Source organism: Candoia aspera, chromosome 1, assembly GCF_035149785.1.
Source record: "Candoia aspera isolate rCanAsp1 chromosome 1, rCanAsp1.hap2, whole genome shotgun sequence".
NCBI lineage: Eukaryota > Metazoa > Chordata > Lepidosauria > Squamata > Boidae > Candoia > Candoia aspera.
The window spans coordinates 5,095,593-5,123,471 of NC_086153.1; the positions used below are offsets into that span (position 1 = coordinate 5,095,593).

The 27,879-nt window shown below is 44.4% G+C and overlaps 1 protein-coding gene and 1 long non-coding RNA gene across 2 annotated transcripts in view; one reads left to right on the plus strand and one right to left on the minus strand.

Annotated features, from left to right (window-relative positions):
* BRIP1 (BRCA1 interacting helicase 1) overlaps positions 1–27,629 on the plus strand; it is a 115,977-nt gene extending 88,348 nt beyond the window's left edge. The window contains exons 16-19 of the mRNA XM_063296349.1: positions 13,723–13,835; positions 19,167–19,249; positions 21,129–21,419; positions 25,231–27,629. Of these exons, the coding sequence (XP_063152419.1) occupies positions 13,723–13,835; positions 19,167–19,249; positions 21,129–21,419; positions 25,231–26,078 (1,335 nt within the window). The 3' untranslated portion in view covers positions 26,079–27,629. The remainder of the gene's footprint in view (positions 1–13,722; positions 13,836–19,166; positions 19,250–21,128; positions 21,420–25,230) is intronic.
* Positions 1–27,879, minus strand: part of LOC134492363 (uncharacterized) — a 227,729-nt gene that overhangs the window by 7,527 nt on the left and 192,323 nt on the right. The window lies entirely within an intron of this gene.

Sequence of the window (27,879 nt, forward strand, 5' to 3'; positions counted from 1 at the left end):
TTCATTTATTTATTTATGCACTTATATCGTTGCCCATCATAAAACAACTCTGGGTGGCTTACAATCAATAAAACAATATAAAGCCAACAGCAATAAAACTGAAAACTGAAAAACCTGGTGCCACGCCGCAATTCCCTGATTCACCCATATTCTCATCCCATCTGAGTTCGCCCTCCCCCAATGCCTGGGTGAAGAACCAGGTTTTAAGTGCTCTCTGGAAGGATAGAAGGGTGGGGGCCTGTTGGATCTTGAGGGGGGAGGATGTGCCATAGAGCATGGGAGCGCCACAGAGCAGGGGCTGCAGTGGAAAAGGCATGCTTCTGAGGACCCAGATTTGTTTGTTTGCTTGTTATTCAAATTTAATTACTGCCCATCTCCCCCAAATGAGAGACTCTGGGCGGTTTACAATAAAACCAATCTCCAAGATGCCAAAGTTTAAGGGAAGGGACCTGGAGGGTGGGCTCCCTGTTACCAAGGGATCCCCAGGCTTCCTGAAAAAAACATGCTTTGAGAGATTTCTGGAAAGTCACTAGTGTCGGGGCTAATCATGCCTCAGCGGGGGGATGACGCTCCAAAGGGCTGGTGCCACGGCAGAAAAGGCTCTCCTCCTGGGTCCCATCAGATGGGGCTCTTTAGCAGGCGGGACCCGTAACATGCCTCCCCTGCCAGGCTTTTAATGAGTTAGTTTTTCAGTTATAAGTTGCCCAGAGTCATTTGGGAGTTGGGCAGCCTAAAATAAATGAAATTAAAAGTCTTCCTCATTCAGGATTCCTTTCCAGGAGCACCTGCAGTAGAATCCCCTGGACTTTCGCATGAACCTGGCGTTCGGTAGAGGTGCTGGAGCAACCTGTCAGTCTGTTTGAACAAGATGCACACTCTGGAAACAGTCGGAAAAGAGATCCTTTCCCTGCTTGAGACCCAGGCGGGATGTCTCCAGGGGGAGGAGATCACACTGGCCTAAATGTTCTCCATGCATACTGTAAGGGTTGGTTAGGCTGATAGATTCAGGAGGCCATTATGGACACGGGCAGCTGCAGGCTTCTCCATTATGAGTGAATGAAGGGACCCTTTTCCTTCCTGGATAACCGGATGGCCATTAGAAGGAAAATCGAACAGTTTGTACCTTCATGCGCCCTGGGATGCATTGGCTCTAAGCGGGAAACAGCTCAGTTGCTGGAATTCTTGTAAGCCCGCCTCTTTCAGATGCTGAAGAGACCTTACGTGAGAATCGTGGAAAGGATCGCTCTTGCTTTCAGCCACGGCCGCCAAACATGAGCCAAGGTATCGCTAAGTTATATTTCCGGAGCAAAAGTGGGATATCGTGAAACACTATGGAAGACAGGATCCCCAAGCTTATCTTCCACCCTCCAAGTTTTGCTGCTGTTTGCAAGCGTTGCAAAGAGGTGGCTTTGGCACAGAAGAAAATCCTAAAATCATGGAAGGGGCGTAAGAGGTCATCAAATCCAACCCCCTGCATGCTGCAGGATGCTCTTCCTTTCTGTTTCTTCCGAAAAAGCCCCGATAAAGTGGGGCAGGGACCGATGAATGAGATTGTTCGGCGTACTCAGTAAAAAGCCTTAGGAGCCTTAACTAGGGCTGAAAGTAAAGGGAGGGACTTGAATTCTCTGAAATTAATTATAATTATTAAATTAATCATCAAATTATTCCAGAGTCTTTTGGATCCATCCGATAAATGCTGTTAACTTGCAATCCATCAGGAATCACTTCCGTGCCGTTAAAATCTAGGGCCATTTTTAAACCAGATAAGGCTGTTGTACTGTGGTTTTCTGTTTTAAGTCAACGTTCTTACAGCATTCCTCCTTCTCAATTTTGCTTTGGTGATGTTTTTCCTAAAAGATCAGTTGGTTTGGTTTGCAAGCGCCTGAGTAAAAGCCCATCTTAGAATGTTTTCCTCTCGTTCATTTTGTAGCAAGATACAGCGCTAACGTAGATTAAGTAAAGTCGCCTCTCCAATCGGTGAGAATAGGCCAGTTCCTTAAAAGTATACTATTAGGCTTTTGTCAGTAAAAATTATATTGCCAAAGTTTGTTCCAATAATTTTGTTTACAATCTGCTGGTCCTGGATGGAAAATGTTTCTTGCACATTTTTTTTCTGCTTCCAGTGTGGTTTTGCTTTAAATGGGTCGAAAGGTTGCTGCTTTGGCTAAAGATAAAACCTTTCTGCGTGAGTGTCTGGCAGACTGTGTGTTTATTTTTACTGAGGCAAAGGTTTTTTTAATGGTTTGGATCTGTATGGTTTAACAGGTTTAGCCCTGATATTTACTTAATGGGCTGAAATTTTGCTCCTAAAAGGCCTTATCGGTTGGGTATAAAACAGCGCCATGCCGATCTTACGTTTTGTTTATGTGACGGCACTATAATCATCTTAGAGTCCTGGGTGTCATGTGCTCTGAGAAATGCATCATTTTTATATTGAAACTGTTGCTGAACTATCCAACTGCTTCCCTTCTTCTGAATACACAAAGCACTGTTATTTCAAGCCAAAAGCACGCCACATTTTTATAAACAGAACGATGTGTATCTGGCCTTTGCCCTGTCTGTTGGATCATTCATCTTTGATCGGCTTCCAGAATTTAGAAGAAAACACATCTGGGATAATCTGTGAGCAGGTCTCCAGTGTGATACTTTTGGATTCAAGTAGTCCTCACTTAATGACCACACTTGGGACCAGAATTTCAGTTGCTAAGCGAAGCAGTCATTAAACAAATCTGACCTGATTTTACAACCTTTTTCCAGCAGTTGTTAAGTGAATCACTGGGGTCGTTAAGCAAACCACATGGTCATTAGGCAAAATCACACAGTTCCCCATTGATTTTGCTTGCCAGAAGCCAGCCAAGGAGGTCAAAAATGGCAATCACGTGACCATGTGACGCTGCAACCATCTATCTATCTATCTATCTATCTATCTATCTATCTATCTATCTATCTATCTATCTATCTATCTATTTTTATTTTTATTTTTATTTTTTGAATTTCTGTAACTGCCCATCTCCCCCAAGGGGGGACTCTGGGCAGTTTACAACACAGTAACAAATTAAAACCATAAAACATAAATTGTTGTTGTTGTTGTTTATTCGTTTAGTCGCTTCCGACTCTTCGTGACTTCATGGACCAGCCCATGCCAGAGCTTCCTGTCGGTCGTCAACACCCCCAGCTCCCCCAGGGACGAGTCCGTCACCTCTAGAATATCATCCATCCACCTTGCCCTTGGTCGGCCCCTCTTCCTTTTGCCCTCCACTCTCCCGAGCATCAGCATCTTCTCCAGGGTGTCCTGTCTTCTCATTATGTGGCCAAAGTATTTCAGTTTGGCCTTTAATATCATTCCCTCAAGTGAGCAGTCTGGCTTTATTTCCTGGAGGATGGACTGGTTTGATCTTCTTGCAGTCCAAGGCACTCTCAGGATTTTCCTCCAACACCACAGTTCAAAAGCATCGATCTTCCTTCGCTCAGCCTTCCTTATGGTCCAGCTCTCGCAGCCATATGTTACTACGGGGAACACCATTGCTTTAACTATGCGGGCCTTTGTTGTCAGTGTGATGTCTCTGCTCTTAACTATTTTATCGAGATTTGTCATTGCTCTTCTTCCAAGGATTAAGCGTCTTCTGATTTCCTGACTGCAGTCAGCATCTGCAGTAATCTTCGCACCTAGGAATACAAAGTCTTTCACTGCTTCTACATTTTCTCCCTCTATTTGCCAGTTATCAATCAAGCTGGTTGCCATAATCTTGGTTTTTTTGAGGTTTAGCTGCAAACCAGCTTTTGCACTTTCTTCTTTCACTTTCATCATAAGGCTGCTCAGTTCCTCTTCGCTTTCAGCCATCAAAGTGGTATCATCTGCATATCTGAGATTGTTAATGTTTCTTCCAGCGATTTTAACTCCAGCCTTGGATTCCTCAAGGCCAGCTTGTCGCATGATGTGTTCTGCATACAAGTTGAATAGGTAGGGTGAGAGGATACAGCCCTGCCGTACTCCTTTCCCAATCGTAAACCAGTCTGTTGTTCCGTGATCTGTTCTTACTGTTGCTACTTGGTCGTTATACAGATTCTTCAGGAAGCAGACAAGATGACTTGGTATCCCCATACCACTAAGAACTTGCCACAATTTGTTATGGTCCACACAGTCAAAGGCTTTAGAATAGTCGATAAAACAGAAATAGATGTTTTTCTGAAACTCCCTGGCTTTTTCCATTATCCAGCGGATATTGGCAATTTGGTCTCTAGTTCCTCTGCCTTTCCTAAACCCAGCTTGTACATCTGGCAATTCTCGCTCCATGAACTGCTGAAGTCTACCTTGCAGGATCTTGAGCATTACCTTACTGGCAAGTGAAATGAGTGCCACTGTTCGATAGTTTGAACATTCTTTAGTGTTTCCCTTTTTTGGTATGGGGATATAAGTTGATTTTTTCCAGTCTGATGGCCATTCTTGTGTTTTCCAAATTTGCTGGCATATAGCATACATTACCTTGACAGCATCATCTTGCAAGATTTTGAACAGTTCAGCTGAGATGCCGTCGTCTCCTGTTGCCTTGTTATTAGCAATGCTTCTTAAGGCCCACTCAACCTCACTCTTCAGGATGTCTGGCTCTAGCTCACTGACCACACCGTCAAAGCTATCCCCAATATTGTTATCCTTCCTATACAGGTCTTCTGTATATTCTTGCCACCTTTTCTTGATCTCTTCTTCTTCTGTTAGGTCCTTGCCATCTTTGTTTTTGATCATACCCATTTTTGCTTGGAATTTACCTCCAATGTTTCTAATTTTCTGGAAGAGGTCTCTTGTCCTTCCTATTCTATTGTCTTCTTCCACTTCCGCGCATTGCTTGTTTAAAAATAATTCCTTATCTCTTCTGGCTAACCTCTGGAATTTTGCATTTAATTGGGCATATCTCCCCCTATCACTGTTGCCTTTTGCTTTCCTTCTTTCTTGGGCTACTTCTAGTGTCTCAGCAGACAGCCATTTTGCCTTCTTGGTTTTCTCTTTCTTTGGGATGTATTTTGTTGCCGCCTCCTGAACAATGCTGCCAACTTCTGTCCAGAGTTCTTCCGGGACCCTATCTACTAAGTCCAGTCCCTTAAATCTATTCTTCACCTCCACTGCATATTCCTTAGGAATATTAGTGAGCTCATATCTAGCTGATCTGTGGGTCTTCCCTAATCTCTTTAGTCTGATCCTAAATTGTGCAAGAAGAAGTTCGTGATCTGAACTACAGTCAGCTCCAGGCCTTGTTTTTACCGACTGTACAGATGTCCGCCACCTTTGGCTGCAAAGGATGTAATCAATCTGATTTCGGTGTTGTCCATCTGGTGAAGTCCATGTATAAAGCCGTCTCTTAGGTTGTTGGAAGAGAGTGTTTGTTATGCAGAGTGAATTGTCTTGGCAAAATTCTATCAGCCTATGTCCTGCTTCATTTTGTTCTCCCAGGCCATACTTACCTGTAATTCCAGGTGTCATTTGACTGCCCACCTTAGCATTCCAGTCTCCTGTGATGAAAATAACGTCTCTTTTAGGCGTGTTGTCCAGTAGGTGCTGCAGATCCTCATAGAACTGCTCTACTTCAGCTTCTTCAGCATCTGTGGTTGGGGCGTATATTTGGATCACTGTGATGTTAGATGGCTTGCCCTGAATTCGAATTGAGATCATTCTGTCGTTTTTGGGGTTGTATCCAAGCACTGCTTTAGCCACTTTACTATTAATTATGAAGGCTACTCCATTTCTTCTGTGGTCCTCTTGTCCACAGTAGTAGATCTGGTGGTCATTTGATGTGAAGTGGCCCATTCCAGTCCATTTCAGTTCACTGACGCCCAGAATGTCTATCTTTAATCTTGACATCTCACCAATAACCACATCCAATTTGCCCTGGCTCATAGATCTTACATTCCAGGTTCCAATGGTGTGTTGATCCTTAGAACATCGGATTCGCCGTTCACCACCAGCACCGTCGGCCGCTAGCCGTCCTTTCGGCTTTGAGCTAGCTGCGTCATCACGTCTGGGGCTAGTTGAGCTCATCCTCTGTTCCTCCCCAGTAGCATTTTGACCATCTTCCGACCTGGGGGTCTCACCTTCCGATGGTATACCGACATATCTCTGGTTGTACTGATCCATTTAGTTTTCAGGGCAAGAACACTGGGGTGGGTTGCCATTACCTTCCCCAGGGATCGCATTTAGTCTGACCTCTCTGTCATGACCTTCCCGTCTTGGGTGGCCCTTCACGGTTTAGCTCATGGCATCATTGAGGTGCTCAAGCTCCAGCACCACGACAAGGTAACGATCCTTTGCTGAAGAAAAACATAAATTACAATACATCATAAATGTGAATTGGTTGCCAAGCGCCCAAATCGTGATCACATGAGTGGGGGGATGCTGCAATGGTTGTAAGTGTGAGGACCAGTCGTAAGTCAGTTTTTCCAGCACCATCATAAGTCTGAACCATCACTAAATGAATGGTTGTTAAGCAAGGACAACCTGTACCTTGAATTTCATCTTTTTTTTAAACCGGGTGGGTGATTTTTGTGTGTCTGCATGTCTTAAAGTCCGTCTTGCAAGTGACTGCCTAGACAAGTCCCTGCAGGTTTTTTGGCAACATTTCTGGAAGTGGTTTGCCCTTGTCTTCTTCTTGGGACTGAGGGGAAGGGACTGGCCCAAAGTCAACTGTTGAATGAATCATAGTTGATTGGATTGAAACAATATATAAAGCCATAAGGCAATCTTCCCCAACTTGGTGGCATGTAGGTGGGTAGTTGGGAAGGCAATTCTCAAGATTCCCCATAGTATGGGGCAGGCAATCTTTAGCCTAGAACAGCCATTCTCAACCTTTCCACCCTGGAGGAACCCTTGAGCCCTTGAAATATTTTTCAGGCCTTGGGGAACCCCTGCACATTCAGGCTCAAATATAGGCCAGAAGTTACCAAATTATTTTATCCGTTTCATGGGTAGGCCTGTCTAGATGCACTAACAGTGTTCTTAGACTGAAAATAAAGAATGAAACTTTCCTCTTTAATGTGAAGTTGCCTGAATTTGAAATATTTTTAAAAATAAATTGTGATCTCCCAGGGAACCCCTAGTGATCCCTCACGGAACCCTAGGGTGCCACGGAACCCTGGTTGAGAAACCCTGGCCTAGAAAATCTGCCTGTGGATACTGGGATGGGCTGCTGAAAGCATAGTTTGCCATAAGGCCACAGTGGGGAGACATGCCCTTCCCAACACCCACTTCCTGTTGTATTTCCAAAGATCTGAACTTCTTCTCCTTCCCCTTTTCCTTATACATCTTTTTATGCGTAATTCCTGCAAAATGAATGATCAAAAATTATTGATCACTCCATAAACCTTTGTAAAGAAGTAAAAGGCAAAAACGGGTTTATAGTCCTCCCTCCCTCCTTCCTTCCCTCTTCCTCTTCCTCCTATCTCTCCTTTTCGTGAAAATGCAACCAGGGGTGAAACAGCAGGCAGAGAATGTGGGAATAGGAGGGGGAGGGAGGGGGCACCATTCTGGCTCAGTTGCAGGGGAGGTCTGTCTAATGCAGCATTACAGGAAACAGCAGTTAACAGGTATTACGTGGTTAGGCTCCAGCTAATCTGGATGCGTCCGTGACCTCCCAGATAGATCAAAGCTTCATCTCTCTGACAGCGACAAGATGACGACGTGGCTCGCCACAGGCCTTCTGCCACTCCCACTGAAACTCTTTGTCTCTCAACTGCGCCCGATAGCTAGGAGTATATTTTCAAGGCTGAACAGGTAGTCGGAAAGGGCTGTCTTTTGACATTTTCACTAATCCCATCAAGCCTGTGGTTAACTGCGCATTTTGGGTGCGCACGAGCAGAGACGCTGGCTTTTCCACATATGCATCACGTCAGGCTGCCTTCAGTGTCTGGATGACGTCCGATAATTGAAATGGATCGGTGAGATGGATTCCGATTGCATTAAGGCGATGCGGGTCGGCTTCTTACCTGTTGGAAAGCCTCACCCCGAATGAGCTAAGGCAAACTTCCATCCCTGTTGCGTAGGGCCTGGTTTTTCAGAATCTGTGGCTCAAAAATCATTCCTGTTTGCATAGCCTCCGGGCAGACACTAAAAGCACTAGCTACAAAAACCATCCCTTGGGAAAAAACAACCACATATGGAAGGAATGATGGTTGGTTGACAGGGGTGTCTGTGGGAAGGGCTGTCAAAAAAAGTCAAGATTTTGGCCACAACCATGTGACTGAAGCCCTGCCTCTTTTCTATGTGCAGGTAGAAAAGGGGCGGGGTTTGGTCACATGGTTGTGGCTGGGGTTTTTTGACACCCCCTTTGGAAGATAAACCTTGAGCACATTTTGGGCCCACGGGGAAATTGTTATGCATGTGCACAATCTTACTAATCCATATACTACTAAAACTCTGGCCTCTGCTTGATATTCGTAACCTTTAACTGGGTGAGACGGTGCATCACAGGCCAACACTTTTTGTTCCAAGCTACCTCAAATGGGCTAACTTACAGAACGCGTCCAAAATCCGGGACCCATGACTCTCGTGGAATTGATATGTGGCGAATTTTATAAAACATTTTATGACATAAAAATTATCACAGAACATCTTAGGACATAACACAAAATGTGGTAAAACATTTCCTGTGGCCATCTCCAGGTGTCTGACTGGGCTCTACAGTTCAACGTGGGCTACCTTCAAGGCAGATACATCTCTTAATCTCCCTGAAATTTTTAAGAACTTTTCCAGTACATAGAAGCTCTGCCATTGTTGAAGGCGCTGAGGATCTTAAGACCATCAACTATGGCAGTTTATAGGTGCCCAATGGGACAGAAGGCAGGGAAGATAAATAATAAGTGGAGCAGGGAGATGGTTGGCGGGGATGGAAACTTTTGATTTCATCCCCACTCCCCTTGTGAAGCTCTAGGAATACGTAAGCCGTGCATTTCAGTTACTTAGTAAAGGTAAAGGTTTCCCTTGACGTAAAGTCCAGTCGTGTCCGACTCTAGGGGGCGGTGCTCATCTCCGTTTCAAAGCCTTGGAGCCGGCGTTGTCCATAGGACACTTCCGGGTCATGTGGCCAGCATGACTCACGGAACGCCGTTACCTTCCCGCCGAAGCGGTACCAATTAATCTACTCACATTTGCATGTTTTCGAACTGCTTGGTGTGCAGAAGCTGGGACGAGCAACGGGAGCTCACCCCGCCGCGCGGTTTCGAACCGCCGACCTTCCGATCGACAGCTCAGCGGTTTAACCCGCAGCGCCACCGCGTCCCTGGTTACTTAACTTAAGAATAATGTCTTACCTTGGTTCAGAAGAATTGCATGCTGGAAAAAGGGGTTATGGCCCCCACTTTCCACCTTACAGCCATTCCAGAAGAATTCGTAGCTCTTGGCCCCTGCCTGCCAGCAGCAGCTACTCTTTGAACAATCGCTTTAACTGATTGGCCATGGGAAGACGATGGCGCTGCCCTTTTGACACAAATCTGATTGGCATTTGGATGGGGAGCCACCAGGAAACCCCAGGGCAATGGCAAACCACTTCCGAAAAACCTTGCCAAGAAAACTTCAGGGACTTGTCCAAGGAGTCTCCGAGCATCGGACCCGATTGAACGGATCAAAAATAAAAAATAAGGGGTTAGGCTGCAGAATCCTAGAAACCGAATAAGCAAAATTCCCACTCTCATTTATATGTGAATTCATGAAGGTGGGGTCCCTGGGAGTTCTTTGAACCCCCTTTTCTAGAAACAGAAGGGCTAATACCCTATTTTCCCCAGTAAGCCTGGCCCTGAGACACTCATCTGCTTTTCCTTAATAATGTTTCAACCTGCTCCCTCTTTCTTTGTGAACCTCTGTGAGTTCTCTTACTGCGGTTTGGGGGGAACAGTCTGCAGAAAGCCAGCTTGGCACCTATCAAGTACAATTGTGAAAAGCCCACAGAAGGGGCATTTGGCAAAGTGGCCTAAGTGCTCTTCCGGTCCCACAGCCCGGTGCCACCAAGGTCCACCCTCTGAGACAAGAGGCCTTCTGCTAGGGGAAGCCCTGAAATGCCTTCAAAGAATATGGCTGCTCCAGGGCTTTGAGCAGCAGATTGGCCTTGCTCAACCTTAACGGGGTTCAAAGTGTCCATAGCAGTGTTTCTCAACCTTGGCAACTTTAAGATGCGTGGACTTCAACTCCCAGAATTCCCCAGCCAGCCATGCTGGCTGGGGAATTCTGGGAGTTGAAGTCCACGCATCTTAAAGTTGCCAAGGTTGAGAAACACTGGTCTACAGAAATGGTAAACACTTGCTGAGAAGTAGAGAGCAAATACGTTTTGGTTCCCCATTTCGGGACACACCTAATTCAGCTATTCAAATCAAACTGAATCTATATTTTGCAAACTGCACAAGTCCCTGGGTAAGAAGGCAGCAGAAAACAGATAATTCTTTTTTATAGTAACAAAGCTGTTCAAGCTGCTGTGGGTCTCTCCAAAACATCTTTTCTAATTAGATCTTATTGCCTCAATTGTATCTTTCCCTTTCTACTATCCCCCACCCTTTCCAGTCATTTCTTGCAGCTCATCTTTCTCATCATGAACTCTGCACACTTTTTATCCTTGCCCTTATTTTTCTACATTTCCTTTTGGTCTGTTTGCTTACCTATATTTCTGCCCTGAGCCTAGCCCTATGATGTCTTTTTTTTTTTCTATCTGTTCGATCGTGTCTAATCCTCACAGACTGCCTGAACCAGTCCCTGCAGTTTTCTTGGCAAGGTTTTTCGGAAATTGTTTGCCATTGCCTCCTTCCTAGGGCTGAGAGGGAGTGACTGGCCCAAGGTCCCCCAGCTGGCTTTGTGCCCAAGGCAGGACTAGAACTCACGGTCTCCTGGTTTCTAGCCTGATGCCTTAACCACTACATCATACTGGCTCTCATATATGATACCTTAATCTCAGCCAAATCAACAACTTCTTTCAGTCCTTTGCTGAGTCACTGTGCCATGCCATGCCATCCTTACCCGGATGGTACAGTATAGATTTCTCTTCGTATAGCTGGTTACATGTATCTGGATATATTGTTGCAGCAATGCATTACTGATAATCAAAAAGAAAGATTTGCAGATTCTTGTAATTGAAGTTGTTTGCCATCTCTTCTGGGTCTATTCTAGATAAGGTTCACTCCACAAACTTTAAACATAGTTGGGTAAAACCTTTTGCCCAAGTGGATAAATTCTGAGTGACAGAAACAAATATTAGATCTATGAGATCAAACTAAATTTATTTTCTGCCTGTGAAGTTTGAATTTGTGAATTTGACAGGTTGTTTTAAAGGGCACAGGCACATAAAATAACATGAAAAGAAAAGAATCTTTTACCTAAATGAGAGTTGAAAGTTACCTGTCAGAAGCTGTTAGAAGCCTGCTATGTTCTCTCCTGAAGCATGTCCTTTCAGTTGTCAGTTTAAAAGGTTAATACAGAATAAAAGAGCAGTGAAATTAACTTTCCTTTGTGTAGCTTGATGCCTTCCCTTTCAAAACAACAGGTTTGCAGAGTAAAATAGCAGACCTCCACCGCTTTTCTAAATTATCATTTGTTGTGCTCTGTCTTGTCCCAACCTCTTCCTTGCCACTTGCTGCTAAAATGGAAAATTCCAGTTCTTGAAAAATCCCAGTTTCGTTCTCAGCAGAAATCAAAGAATAAGTTCCATTGCATCTTAGCCTGTGCACAGAGGGGGTGGGAAGAAGGCAATAGAGCTTATGTGCCCTGCTCACTTGACACATGCACCTGTCCTACCAGTGGTCAGTGGACACAGGGTGTATTCAAAACATATTTTGGACTAATGGTGGGCTTATAAAAAGTCCCTCACTCAATAGTAAAAGAGTGGGTTACTCTCAGCTAATAAAACAGGAGAGATTTGTGTGTATTCCAGTCCCCTCTTGCCTTCGGAGTAGTAAAGTATAGTTTGTGTGTGTGTGCCTTTTAGTCAGTCTTGACTCCTGGAGACGGTCTGGACCAGTCCCTGAAGTTTTCTTGGCACCATTTTGGGAAGTGGTTTGCCCTTGCCTTCTTCCTGGGGTGGAGAGAGAACGACTGGCCCAAAGTCACCCGGTTGGCTTCATGCCTAAGGGGGGATTGGAACTCACGGTCTCCTGGTTTCTAGCCCAGTGTCTTTAACCACCACACCAAAATGGCTCTTGAAATATGGATGGATGGATGGATGGATGGATGGATGGATGGATGGATGGATGGATGGAAGGAAGGAAGGAAGGAAGGAAGGAAGGAAGGAAGGAAGGAAGGAAACATCTTGAGGTGTTTTTTTTTCTTTTTCAGGAGAGTTTTGTCACATAGGGGCTGTCAAAATCCTGGGGACGCTTAGCCTCCAATGTCAGTTTCATAGCTATAGCTAGTCTTGGCAACTGATTGCTGGGTTGAAGAGTAGGGCTAGGCTTGGCTGGTCAGATTTGAAGGCAGGAAGGTGCTTTGAAGCATGTGTAAGCGCTCACATGGCACCTCTCTGCCACTCCTCGAAACAGTGGTGTCTGTTCCTGGGATTGTACAGCTGCCCTCCATAGCTGCAGTGCAGTCCCAAGAAAGCACATGTTGGATTTCAGGAGCTGGATAGAAGGGGGCTGTATGTGCACTCCTGGGCCCTCCAATCACCTTTTTTCCTTTGAATCCACAGCTTTGTTCAGCTCCAGTAAACAGCCTTCTCCACCTATCAATTTGATGCCAGGGGCCTAGGGCAGTTGTACGTGGGTAGCAAGAGAAAGGAAATGCAACTGGATTCCATCTTCCTTGAGAAGTTCACGTGGGCTTGACAAACTTGGCTCAAAAGTGGGCTTATCAGCTGGAGCATTTATCCACTGCTGACGGATAGGGACCTTGGGCTTTCTTGCTCTTGGGAAGGCAGCGTTCGGATTATATTAGCTATCCGTCTTTGGCCAAGAGGTTGCTGAGATCTTTAGGCAAATCCCTGATCACGCTGTAAGGTGAATGTTGGTTCTCAGGAGGCGGGGGGGGGGGGCAAAATTGTTTGGATGGTTCCCCCCTGCCCCCGAGGTGAGACTGGCCCCATCCCTGCCATCCTTTCTGCTGTGTCAGCAGGTGTGGGGATCTCATGGAAATGGAGAACTCATGAGATGGCTACGTTGCACATAATATTAAGATGCTCTCTCCTAGTCTTTTTAACGAATGTTAATGTTTTTATTATAAGTTTTAATGTCTGTTTTTATGGTTTGTTTTTATTGTACCCTGCCTGGAGTCATCTGTGTGAGATGGGTGGCTATATAAATGTGATGAATGAATGAATGAATGAATGGGAAGATGAGGAGGTAAAAAGTTGAGCATGAACTACATAGAGTATTAACCAACTGAAAACCAATCTGATTGGAACTGTTTCTCAAAGAATTTAAGACTTAAGTCTATTTAAATTCTTTTTTATAGGCCCGCATGCAGGTTTTCCAATACCCAAATGCCTTTCTAACATCCTATGTATAAAGAATAAGTCTGGTTAGGATTTCTGACAGTAGTTGTGCAACACTTCTAGAGGCCAGTGGTTGGAGAGGCCCAATACAAGCTTCTGTTATCCTTAGGGTAATTGAAGGCTTCTATCATTCAGTTTCTAAATTAATTTCGTCCAAACAAGGATTGCAATTGGGGAGGTGGGTTGCCATTCTTCTGTTTCGAATATTGTTGAAAAAGTGAATTCTGTTACAATTACTCTTTTGCTAAGAATGTCACTGTGATGCTGATTTCTCCAGGTGGAGCTGAAGAGGAAATACAACGATCAACACTCAAAAGCAAGGGGCCTTTTGCCAGGAAGCCAGTGGTATGAAATCCAGGCCTACAGAGCTCTCAACCAAGCCCTTGGCAGGTAAGCGGAACTAATTGATTCCTTTAAAGCCGCATCCTCAAAGTGTCTGCTGACCACTCCTGTAAAGCGAACGCTGCTATCCATTTAGACCTTTGATTCTAACATTTGAAATCAAGACCCTCTTAGATGCTGACTCACATATGTGGGAAAGCCACCGATCCATGCCAGAGACCTTTGTTTGTTTTTCCCTGCTGGTCAGTCATCAGCTGGGTGATGGGGAGGAGGTGCCATTCTCTTCTAGAGAAGCCATTTGGGGAAAAAGAGAGAAGGAGATGGCAAATCACACAGAGGCACTTGTTAGAGGGTTGGTATTGCAGTTGTTATTTTAAGCCATGCTACCTGTCATAACCCTGAGTCTGCTGTTCGGATTGGTAACCGTTAGGGTTTGTCTTGGCCCAATCCCCCTGCCACTTTTACGTAATTTGATGGGCCACAGAGGAAAGACCACCAATGAGACACCACGTAGGAAGAGGACAGATAGCGTGTAACAGCAGTGTGGAAAGGACAGAGGAACATATTATATATGAACAGCAAGAAGAGATGGAACTGGGGATCACATTGGAGACCAAAGCACTCACAAACATGAGATATGCAGATGAAACCACTTCATCAGCTGAAAGACTTAGAGGACTCATGGAAATAGTACTTAGAGTATACTGTACATGGAACATAAAGAAGCTGGGTTAGTGTTAAATATGAAGTAGACAACGGTTACGTCAACGAGCACATATGTCGTGTTCCCCGTTGCAAGGCGTAAGTGCATCACAACGGGGAACATGCCCATCAGGAAAGAGGAAGGGAGAACCATCATCCTTTAAACACACACATCATCCCTTAAGCACCCAAACCCATAAATAAATCATCAGGACAATAGAAGCGCACCCCGGACAGGGTCTGGAAACCATTAACAGATTGGGGGAACTCCCGCCCATTACCCCGGGGGACGAAGGCAAGGAGACAAAGGGGAACGTCGGAGATCGCCCGAATCGCCCATCGTCGGACCCATAGCAACGCTAATCACCCATCCGGACCTGGCTCGGGGGACAATAGGGGGTGGAGGGGGACAAGGTCCGCCACCGGGGTATAAACGGGAGACCCCGATACCACACCCGCATTCCCGTCTTTTTTCTCCGCATGCATTCCGCCTCAATAAACCCGGAGATCCTTGAACCCTTTAAGTGAGTCCGCGTTTTACCTGAAGCAAGGCTGCCCTGACAACATAGCGAGTTCACAATTGTCAGTGAAGAAATGAAGACAGCACACGGTTTTGTTTTCTCATAGATAAGGTTGGGCAGTGCTGGAGAAGTAAAGAGGAGAATAATCCCAAGGAGGAAGGCAATGACCAGCTTAGACAATATCAGGAAGAATAAGGATATTTCTGTGACAACAAGGATCAGAAGGGTTAAAGTGGCTTTTTTTTTTCGGTGATGAGGTATGGCTTTGAAAGTCGGACATTGAGAAAGAGCAAGAGCAACAAAACAGATCCCCTTGAGTGATGGATTTGGGGATTGTTGCTAAGCGTACCAAAAACCAAGCAATCAGTTCTGGACTTTCGGCTTTTAGAGAATAGGGGAAAGGGAAAACAAATGACAGAATACACGCTGCTATGCCAACTCTGCCTCTTTTGTACTTGCATCGTGACATCACGCGCACATACGTTGGGGGAGGGTTGGAGTTGTGACGTCACAACATACATTTCACCCGTTTTGATGGAATGGGGTCTTCTGGATGCATCTGTCCTGGACCAAATAAAGGTTGGCTGCTCCTTTGACATGATAATCAGAAAGCAGAAAGACGCAGGGAAGTAGAGGAAAATGAAGCTAATAGATAAGGTGGATGGATCAGATCCAAGGGATTAGTAAAGGTCTTTGGAAGAGCTGTGGTTTACCACTGGAGATAGGTCAAAATGGCAGACCTTTTCTTCCTACAGTTACCAGGAGTCAGGTCCAACTCAAGGGTGTCTACCTTAGCTAACTTCAAAGAGCAGGCAATGTAAGCTATTTCGGCTCTTAGAGACTATATGGGAATATATAGTATGTGAAATGGTTTGTGGATAGTTTCTGCCTTTTAGAACCAACGATCAACAGTAAAAGAACCAGCAGTGAAGATATTAGCCCTTGGTGGGTCGCAATGAGGGCCTTGGAAAAACGATTCAGGTGCCCTGTGTCTCTGCCTACAAAAGTCAGAATCATGCAGGCAGTGGTTTCTCCTGTCGCACTCTAGGGAAGTGGAAGTTGGATTTCAAAGAAAGAATATTGATGCTTTTGGACTGTGGTGTGGAGAAGGTTCCTGGAAACACCATGGGTAGCCAAAAAAAAAAAAAAAATCAAGCAAATGGATCATCGAACAAATCAATCCAGAGTTCTCACCTGAGGCACACACGATCAGACTCAGATCAGATTTTGGACGTATTATGTGAGAAGCCCATAATGCTGAGAAAGGTGGAAGGAAAGAGAAGAAGAGGACGGCCAGCAGCTAAGTGGGTGGACTCAGCTGCAGTAGCAATGGGCGTGCTGTTGGAAAACTTGAAGAGCCAGGTTGGGGGCAGATCCACGTGGAGGTCTGTCTATGCAGTCACTAAGAATCAGTGCTAACACGAGTATTGAGCTGATCCATCAAAACTGCTTTTTTAAAAATGCAGAAGATGTAACTTCTCAAGATACTTATTTAACAAAGGAAGCAGCCATGCTTCTCTTTGGTAATCCTATCAATGGGCAAACTTCTTTTCAGTCTTCATGGATGCTTTTCTGGAATAGACTGTTATAGGGGGCTTCTAAAAAATACCTTAATAGCGAGGCATCGGCATCTCAATATCGTTTCCGTTATGCGCTGTTTTGTAAAGGAGGGCACACGCTTGCTGCCTTAGGAAACAAGGCCAGGCAGTGTTCCCTTTGGGGGGCAACCTTGGTTTACTGATACAGCAGATGATCTGCAAGGAGAAAGTCTCCATGTGAGTTTCTGATATCTCCAGTTAAAAAGGCCCTTCTCTGTTCAAGAACTAAAGGGTTTCTATCAGTCACAGCAGACCACACTAAGCCAAATAAACCAATAATCTGATTCGCTTAAAAGCAACTTCTTATATTTGGGACCTCTGAAATCTAGAACCAAAGAATTGTGGGGTAGACAGCAAAATAAGGCGGCCTCCTATATCCCTGCGAGAGGAAGGAGAGGTGGTGAGTTGGAAAACGCAAGAATTAACAGGCAACGTTGCACAGCGTTTGACAGCTTTCCCATGCAATCTCGCAGCATTGCTTGATTTGACAGGGGGGGACATGCCTCTACTGAGTCTAACACATTTAACACAAGCAGTCCTTGACTTACGGCCGTTTGTTTAACAGCGATCCAAAGTTACAATGGCCTCGGAATGGGTGCTTTACTGCCTGTAAAACACTTCCAAGCATTGCAGAATGTTGCACCCCACCCCGGCGGTCACATGATCACATTTTGGGCGTTTGGCAACTGGCTCACATTTACAACCAATCGCAGCGTCCAAAGGTCACTCGATCACATTTTGTGACATTTTTTGCCTTTTTCTGGGGAAAAAAAAACCCATTGGGGAAGCTGGATTTGCTTAACGACCACCATAAAAATGGTCATAAAATCAGGTCTGGTCACGTGGTGACTTGACTTATGACTACAATGACTTGCGATGGAAATTCCAGTCTCAATTGTGGTCGTAAGTCGAGGACTACCTGTGTGCCACTTACTAAAACAGCAGAAAAATGAAGCCAGCAGAAGGCATCTTCTCCTTGGCTTTTCTTCTGTTGGTTGTTACTGCTCCTTCCCCGCTGGCAGGGTTTTCCCCAGCAATGCCACCTGCAGAACGTCCTGGAGGGGGCTTTATTATCGGCTTTAGTCTCAGCAGAGAAGATTTCGACGCTGGGAGTTGCTTCTTCACATAGCAGGTGGCATGAGGACGTCCAATAAATTATGCCTTCGGACATCCTGGTTGGAGAATTGGGAGTTGCACTGTGTCTGAGGGCAGGTTTTATAAATTGAAACCCAAAGCCTGGTCAAATCACTGTTGCAACATGGGCATTGTGTTCCCAAATGCCTAGTGTGGAGCAAGCCTGGCCTGCAGTCCTATTTGTGTTCCTCTTAAGGGGCTGGCTATGCCCTTGAAAGAGCAGGTCCATGAGTTGGGGTTCTTCTTGGATTCACAGCTAGTGCTTCATGGGCAAGTGGAAGGCATAGCTGGAGGGCCTTCCCTCAACTTTGGCTCATGTGCCAGCTGTGGCCCTGTCTGGGCCAGGAGGGTATTGCAACAGTAACTCATGCCCTCATCACCACATGGCTGCTCTGCTACAATGCAGTCTTGATAGGACTGTCCTTGAAGACCATGCAGAAGTTTCCATTTGTCCAGAATGCAGCAGCCTGCTCATTGGCTGGCCCTTGCTGCCATTAATATATAACATCTGTACTCTGAGCTCTAGACTGGCTTCCAATTAGCTTCTGGATGCAATCTGAGGTGCTGGTCATTACCTATAAAGCCCTGTCTGGTTTGGCACTGAAGCATCTTCAGGACAGCTTTCTCCAAGCAGGATTGGCCTGCCCAACTTGAGAAAGATTGACTTGCCTGATGGGAGAAGCTGCTGGTATTTCCCAGGTTCCTCAAGGTACAAACTCTGTAGGCTTATAGGCGATCCTTTCCAACACTTCTATTTTGCAATAATCTCAAGCTGAAAGTGAGGTTGGCCTCTAGGATTCTAGGCCTTCCAGAAACTGAGCTGTTTGGGAGGGCCTGCAGTGATGCTTGATGCCTGGGATGGATGATTGTGCCATGGTCTTTGGACGCTATGATTTCATAATGTAATAGTTTCATTTTTCACCAAGACTGGTTTATTTCCTGTGTTTTATTTATTTATGTATTCATTCATTCATTCATTCAATTTGTCCCCGCCCATCTCCTCCCATTGGGGGACTCTGGGCAGTTTACAAATAATCAGTTAAAACAACAACCACACAATAAAATAGAATATACAAATATATTTATATATTATATTTATTACTGTAAACCATCAAGAGTCTTGAGACTGTGGCAAGTAATACATAAATAAATAAGTTTATTGGAGTGGGAAGAATAAAAATCATGGCTGAGTTAATATCAGCAGTGTAGGGAAGCCATGTGATTCTTTAAAAATAGGTCAAGGGTTGTATGAATGGTCTCACCTGGCTGTGAATTTCACACCTGGCAGACTCAAACTTACGGATGGCAGATTTTGAGCACCTTGATATGGAGTTGAGGTCTGGAGATTGATGGTATCTGAGGCCAGTGTCAGGTTCTCTTAAAAGCAGATTTTTTTTTTTGGCTGATGCTTTCTTCTGTTCTAGATGCATTCGCCATCGAAGTGATTGGGGAGCACTTATTTTAGTTGACAACCGTTTTGGAAGGAACCCAAATAAATACATAACTGGTAAGGTATCTGATTACTTGAGGGATCCATGTTGGCAGGGCATGGACTAGCATGCTCTGGCCCTAATTCAATTTTCAGGGTTTCCAGCAGGGATATTCCCAAGGGGTGTGGCAGAAAAGTCAAGATGGTAACCACAGCCACGTGATAAAAGCCCTGCCCCCATTTTTAAAGTGTTGCCATCTTGACATTTTTTTTATCACCACCCCTACCTCCAAAGATGCCCTTTGACTACTATTGTTCTGCTGTTTAGCAGATGCCCTTTTTACTGTGCATTTGGTAATCCTGGCTGATAAGTCACTCCATCCTCACAACTGGCTAGTCAAAGAAAATGATTTTAAAAAAAAATAGGCTGTGAAAGTGAAGGAAACTCTTGATTCTTCCTTTAACCTTCCTAAGCAGTTTTATGGAATTGACAAGGCCAGCACTGCCCTCGTCTTGACAGTAGGTGGTGCTCAGCTTCCACCATGTGAACTGTTTTAATCACATCACTGAAGGGAGTAAGATGAGAGAATGACATTGACTCTCATTAAAATCTTTCACAGTAATTTTAGATGCAATAAATAGTGGGTGTTTTTTTTCCCCAATTTGGTATAATAGTACTTTTTTTCCTAGCATCTTTCTTGTTGAAACTAGGCACACCAAATCAGAGAAGGTGGTAAATATTTATGAATTAATTACATCCAAAAGGAAATCTAAGAAGCTTTAAAGGTATCACTTGCTGGTGCCTGTTTCACAGTGCAGAGAACATGTAGCCCTCCCAGTATTGCTGATCTTCAACTCCAAGTAACTCATCCAGGGTGGCCAATGGCCAGGAAGAATGGGCATTGTAATCCAACATGTGGGATGTCTCACATTCCCCTCCTCTCCCATTTCCCTTGTACATACATGTATGCGCACCCAAACAATATACACGAGGACATTTATCCCACATAATTTTCACACTAAATTTTTGTGTGATTGAGTGTTCTCTTATTTATGTTTTTATTTGAGCCTGCTGTCCTGGCAGATTGTCAGAAGAGAAGCTTAACTTTCAGAATAAACCTGCACGTACACATAATAGACCAGCAAAAAAGTACCGTTAATGTCTTTCATAGGAATAGTGGTTTATTCTTTTCTTAATTCAAAAGTTTGTCACGAAAGTTCAGCTCTTGGCATTGACCAAGGTTGAAAGACTATCCGTTGTTGATCTTCAAGGGGCAGACAAAGTCTCTGCTTTCTCCCCACTTCTGTGGCAGGCCTTCTTGGCCTACCTCTCTTTCCGTCACATCTCTGAGACACTTCTTCCCAGCTGCCTATATCTTGCCTTGGAATGGGAACAAACGGCCCAGTTGCACATCGGCAGAGCCCTTTAATTTTCACACGTGTCCTTGAGTGAGCAGCTGAGGACCATAAGAACAGGGAAAGTGTTTCCAAAACCTCTCTTCCCACTGGCCTGAGAGAAGGGAGAGGGGAAGTGTACATGGTAAATAAAGAATTTGCCAAGCGACTCGGCCCACGAGGGAGACATAACAATGATGCATTTAAAAGATTAGAATTGAATCCCTGGGCTATCTACAGCCTTCTCCTGTCTATGAAATCATATAACTTGGACTGAAAATTCAGAAAAACTTGTTTTAGAGACATAATCTTTATCGCAAAATTGTAACCAACTTACTTGGTTCTAGTGAGTTTTGTTTCGTGATCCTAGTAAGGAGTTGCATCCTTGTCTTGGCTGTCTTCCAAAAGGGCATTAGACCTCTGTTCCCATAATCTGTGGCCAGTGGGGTGGGGAAGAATTTAGGATGTTTAATTCCACATCTTTTGAAGGGCACCAGCTGAGGCTGGCGTCTCTCTAGTAATAATGTAATAATTCATCTCCAATTCATTGACGTTTCCCAAGGATTGTCAAAATGGATTCGCCAGCAGATTCGGCACTATGAAGACTTTGATTGTGCCCTTGGCTCCTTAGATACATTTGCTAAAATGAACCAGAATGGCACTGGTGCTGCACTTCAGGATAACGACAGATCTCTGCTCATATCTACACGTTCGAAGACTCCGTCATCACTTTATCTTCTGGAGGGACCTCTTTCTCTATCACCAAGCGTTCCTCCTGAAAGGGAAGTGCAAGATTCAGCCCTGGAAACATGTTGTGCTGCAGACAGCATTGCAATTCATCCAGCTGTATTCGGTCAGTCATAGGTTCTCTTTTCAGAGAAAAAGTTAATCTTCCTAAGATTTAAAAGAAACAAATACTTTAGCTGTTCTCCTTATTTCTGGACAGCAGTTTGGGTATGACCAACATCCAAAGAACACGAGGAGCTGTTTCATTCCAATCAGGAACCATGCACCTGAGAATAAAAAAATAGTGGCTAAAACTGTATAAGATGGTCAAGTCTCATAAGATTGCGGTGATCTCACCTTGGAGATCTTGGGCAGTCTTGTCATCTCACGCAATCTTATACAAGAGTGTTGGAACTTTTTTGTCTGAAATCTTGTCAGAATTAGTATAAGATCTCATGCAAGAAAACTGAAATCTTATGAGATAATGGCAATCTGAGTATGGTAGGTAGGTAGGAGTGGGTGAGTTGGGAGGGAGGGAGGGAGGGAGGAGAGAGAGAGAGAAGAAGAAATAGTGAGTTTCTTTTTTTTCTATCGCACTGGGTGTGGCTGGGCAGATTTGAGGACAGAAGGGCGCTTTGAAGCATGTATAGGCACTCACATGGCCCCTCTACAACTCCTTCAAGTAGCAGCATCTGTTCCTGGGATTGTACAGCTGCCTTCCATAGCTGCAGTGCAATCCCAAGAAAATACATGTTGGATTTCAGGAGTTAGATAGAAGGGGGCTGTATGTACACTCATGGGCTCTCTAAAGCACCTTTTTTCCTTTGAATCCACAGCTTTGTACAGTTCCAGTAAGCAGCTTCCTTTACCTATCAGTCTGATACTCTACCCCAGGGTGATTGTGTGTGGGTAGCAAGGAAAGGAAACGCAACTGGATGGATGGATCAATGGATGATGGATAGATGGATTATCTCAGTTCTTAGAGCAGCCTTTCTCAAGCTTTTGACCCTGGAGGAACCCTTGAAATATTTTCCAGCCCTGCACATCCAGGCTCAAATATAGGCCAGCAGTTACCAAATTATTATATTTGTTTCATGGGTAGGCCTGTATGTATGCATTAACAGTGTTTTTAAGCTGAAAATAAAGAATGAAACTTACCTCTTTAAGGTGAAGTTGCCTGAATTTGCAATATTTTTTAAAATAAATGGTGATCTCCTGGGGAACTCCTAGGGACCTCTCACAGAACCCGAGGCTTCCACGGAACCCTGGTTGAGAAGCCCTGTCTTAGAAAAGTTCATAGGTAGGTGATCTGAGATAGATAATTACAGATAAATATAGGATTGTAGATGGATAGATAGATCAAATCAGTTCAAATCAGATAGATGATGATGGATCGATGGATCATCTCAATCTTAAAGAAAGAGAAAAAAATCAGATGATTTCAGATACATAAATAGAAAATATGAAAGAGAGGTATACACACATTATGTCATTCAGGGTGTTGTGAGGTGCTGCCTTACTAGCCCATGATCGGCGGTGAATGGTGCAGGAATCCAGGATCTGAGCTCTCAAAGGGTCTCTTTCCTTTCTTATCACCTGCTCCTTTAAGTAATCACCTACCTGTAAAGCACCTGCTCTGCATCTGACCATTGTCTTCCCTGCCAAGAGGAAGAGAAAGCTTCCTTGCCCCAAGTCAAGTCAGGCCCTTTGTGCATCCGGCCCTGCGTTGTGTGCTATGTCAGGCATCAGCTTTCTAGCATCTGGGACAAAAACCTTTGCTATCCCTTGATCCCCAAGGCCTCTGCAGGCAAAGCAGGTAGTCTGCCGCTGAACTAAGGACAGCCTCCTGAGCTGTAATCATCTCCACCAAAAAGCCATGGAGGGGGTTCCTAGGACACTTCAATTTTGGATGCTTTCTTGCCCCACTGAGCCATTCTGAAGCCTTGTCCTGAGCTGTCCCTGGTGGAGAGCGAAGAGCTGCCGAGGGAAGGGGAAGTCCAAAAAAACAACCCCTGGGCGTGCAGGGATGTGTTTGGCCACACACAGGGCTCCCTTTGTTCCTGAGTGGAAAGAAGGGATTAAGCCCATCTTAACAAAATGTTCAGCAGCAGTTCCTCCCCATACTTAGTTGTATATACACTGATGATAGGAGGTTATATTACGGCATGTCAATCTGCTTGCTTGAAAACTAGTAACGGTCTACAAAGGCAGGAGTTAAGTTCCGGAGGATGGAAAGGCACTCAAGTGGGCTGTTTGATTTTGCTAATGCAGAAGAACAAGCTGTATGCCATGTTGACGCAATGCCGGGCACGGGGTAGCATTCCTATACCCAGGAGGACAGACTTCTGACTTGGTTCTCTAGCCCTACACACCTTGCAGAAGCTGTGGGGAAAGAATTGCATGGGGTTCTCTTGCTGTTCAGGGCCCTTCCTATCAACTGAGGTGATCCAAGTTCTTTGCATGCTACGTGTGGCTCCGTTTTCTTGAAGAAAAGGATTCTTGGGGATATCCGAGGACTGCTCTTTTCATAGGATCTTTAGGTTGGCGTTAATATGTATAAAACTTGTAACATGAGCTGGATGGATAAAAGGGATTGGAGAGAAGCTGGTCTTTCTCTCACTGTATTTAAGCTTAGAACCAAATCTTGGTCCTGCTTCTCTCTTACAAATAGGTGTCTGCAGGGTAATGCCCAAAAAGTGAAGATGGCGGCTGCAGCGATGTAAATGGACCTCTGCTTGTTTCTTCTCTGTTGCCTGTTATGTGCAGCACCCATAAAAAACAGGTGGAACTTAGATTGCATTGTCACAGCTACCATCTTGACTTTTTTGACCATACCCTGCAGATAGCCCTGCTTACAAATTGAGCTTATTGGTTCTGGGAAAGCCTGGTGTTTCTTATGTTTGTATTGCTGGGGGAAGGAGTTGAAAAGCTAAGGTGAGGTTACTGAGGAAGGAAGGAATGGCAGCCAAGATTGGCCAAGGGAGAGCATCCCTTCCAATGTGTAACTGTAGAACAGTTGCAGCCGCCATCTTCACTTTTTGGGCCTTACCCTGCAGACACCTGTTTGTAAGAGAGAAGCAGGACCAAGATTTGGTTCTAAATCTTAAATACTGTGAGAGAAAGACCAGCTTCTTTCCAATCCCTGTCCAAGTCAAGGAGAGGGCCTCCACAGAGCTGTATATTTCCCAGAGTTATTTTCAGTTCACGTCAAATATGACTCCCCCAAAACAAAAAGTTGGAGAACTGTTGATGTAGGTGGTAGTGAAAGCTGATGGTGGTGGGGTGGAAAAGGTTTTCAGCTAGCACTGGGAAGACCTAGATTCAAGTCCCCCTTCAGCCACAGAAGCTCCCTGGGGGACTTTGGGCCAGTTCCTTCCTCTGAGCCCAGGGCCACATGAGGTAATTGTGAAGGTGCTGAGCTAGGCGGGGGAAACCCAGGTTCTGGTCCTCCCTCAGCCACTGCCTTTGAGCCCATCCCTCTCTCTCAGCCCAAGAGCCAGTGTGATGCAGTGAAGAAGGTGTCTGGCTAGGAGCAGGGAGGTTCTGGTTCCTCCTCAGCCACTTAAACTCATGGGGTGACTTCAAGCCCATTCCTCTCGCTTAGACCAAGAGCCAGTGTGGTGAAGTGGAGAAGGTGCTGGATTAGGAGTGGGAAGACCAAGGTTCTAGTTCCCTTGGGCCATAGAAGCTCCCAAGATGACTTTGGGCCCATCACTCAGGTCTCAGCCCAACCTATCTTACAAAGTTGTTGTGGGGAAGAATAGGAGAAAGGAGCACTCTATATGCTGACTCCAGCTCCTGAATGAAGGACAGGATATAAATCTATTATTTAATCAATTATTCTAAAAACCAAGCAGTGTGTCCCGATATATGTGCTAATGACAAGAATTATATTCTCTTCTTATGTCTCTATTCCTTATTATTGGCCCTTCCCCCAGATTCTCCGTCATCTTACCAGACAATAAAACAAAACAGTGCTACCAACTCCAGTTCCATGGGTTCACCAGCTGAAAACAGGAGAGGAAGAGCAAATGGTCAGTTCTCTGCTGGCAGCATAAAAAGGTATTTCGGTAAAACGCTGACTTCAACACCTCTGCCAGCAGTAAAGAAGAACGACATCTTCAAGGCTACCAGGCAGTCAGAAAGGGCAGCGGACAAAAGCAGTCACTCCGTTGCATGTGAACCTCAGCAGAATATACTGTGGGATGAAGAAGACCAACCACCTAGATGGGTGCCAGATGGGGAAATGGTTGGCAGTTCTGCTAGAACAAAGATCGGCTCGGTGACTGAGAAATATCCTCGTGAAAGGCAATTCACTGGACATAAAGACTTGGAGAACGTAGTGTCTTCTCCAAGGAGAGCAAACGTGGAACTTTCCAGGTCAGGTGTAGATGTCGAAACTGATGCTCAAGATGACAGGATCTATTTTACGCCTGAACTTTATGATGATGTAGAGTTGGTGGGAGAGAAGAACGAAGGGTTGATTTACAATTACAACAGCACTTTGACTTGCTTTGAAACTGCAAGTTCCGTTCTGGTGGAAGAGCTTTGTCAACCCCGTGCTCAAAAGCCGGGAAATGTCACCTCCAGCTTTAAAGGTGAAGCAGGAGTGGGTGCAGAGCGGTGGAGGGTCATGCAGAACAGCCAGAATAACAAAGGTGCAGTTGAGGCAGCTGGGCGCAATGCTGGCGTAGATGAAGCTGAGCAGAAGGCAAAGAGAAAGGAAAACCAGCTTTCTGGATCACAAAGCAAAGGTGTGTCTTACTATCAGTTCACTTACCAGTAAAAAATCAGGCTTGAGAAAACAATCACAGGGTCTCTATTTCTAGTTAAGGTTTAGGAATGGATTCAGAGAATCCGTTTTTCGGAAGACTGGAGGGACATCATAATCATGCTTCATGTACATCTGCCTTAATGGAAAAAGTTCAGTCAGAATGGAGATTGACCAGCAGTGTCCAAAGATGTTCCACCTCTCCTCCCATTCTCTTCTGCAACATTCCAGAATAGAGGAAGATGTGACATGGTCCACTCTTCAGTGTTCCTGTCTCTACAAGTGTTGGCAAATGAAAGGAAGTGTCAGCAAGATAACAAATGTTACCAACCCATGACGGATTGGACCCATTCTTATTACAGAACATTGCAGAGAAAACAGGAGGAGGCTGGACCATTCCTTTCGGCAATAGATACAACCTACCATGGAGAACAACTGGTGTAGTCTTGGGAGAACGCTCCAGATGTTAAGAGGATAGGAAGGAATCACTGGAGTTTTGGTTTCCTCTGCTGCAAACTTATTGTTTCATGCTTATTTTGTTAGTATGTCTCACTAGCCTGAGGAAGGAATCAGGTTTATATTAAGTGGTCAGGTGAGATACCATTTCCAAATAAGTACAATATGGCCATTTAATTCACTACTTTTTTTTTCTTGTGGTAAGGGGGAAAGTTTAGGGTTATATGAGTGTAGATTCTTCAACAAAATAGTGCCTGCAAAGAGATCCGTTGAGGAGTTAGCTTAGTAGCTATCAGCTTAGGGAGACTGATCAAAACCATGTTAGTTTGCTGAAATTTGGGGGCCATATCCCCATCCCTATCCTTTGGCCTCTTTAAACAACCCAATTTCATGTGAAAGCTAAACCAAACCAAGTACCTTTTTTACAGGAGATACATAAAGAATTCTGTACTCCTATGTTCCATTATTCACCATCTGCTGAGCAAACCAGAATATGGTGGCATAAGCAGGTGGCAGTAATTATATATCATTTCATGAGCCTATCACCAAGCATATTTATATTAAGGAGAAGGAGAAGTCTGCATGCATTTTTTTGCTAGGAAAACGTACAGCATGAATCAGTTCTTTGCTTCTTCACCAGGACTTTATTTTTTCCTACATAATTACTTGATTTGTGTAAAATACAAAGATAGAGCAGTGTTTGTGGGAGCCAAATCAGGTCTGAGGTAGTGGAGCATATTTAATTAAAGATGTAAGTCTGATAGCTTTTAAGCATTTTCTGATGGTCACATTAAGGCAGATGAGACCATTAGAAATTAATCTTATAACAGGGAATGCCACCCCATATCCACTGGTTTGGCAGTAATGTCCATCATGTCCATATATATATTCTAAATAGAACAGATTGTAAAGAATATATCATAAGAACTTATATATTCTTTAGTATCAATTTTAGGACAGCTTATTAGCTATGCTGCATAATTTTTCAACAAAATCTTAGGAGTTTTTTTCTTCTCCCAAACTGTGTTGGACTTCCTTCTTCCTTTCAATCTGTTTGGGATAAACATTTTTCCTCTTAATCATTGTCAAATAAACCATCATGATGTGTTAGATATTGACCCATGAGCTTCACCATTTTTCATTTGCCTTTTTGTAAAACATATATAATGATCAAGTAATTGAAGGAGGGCGCCTGGAGCATTAGAACAAAATTGTCTTAAATAATATGCAATAATTTGAATTTAAGTAAGGGAGGGATTTTCGGTTGTGATGGCTAGAAAAAAATTAATTGAATCCTGAATCTATTGAAGGGCTGAAAGTTCAGAGAATGTATAAACGAAGAGCCAGGAAACCATCTAAT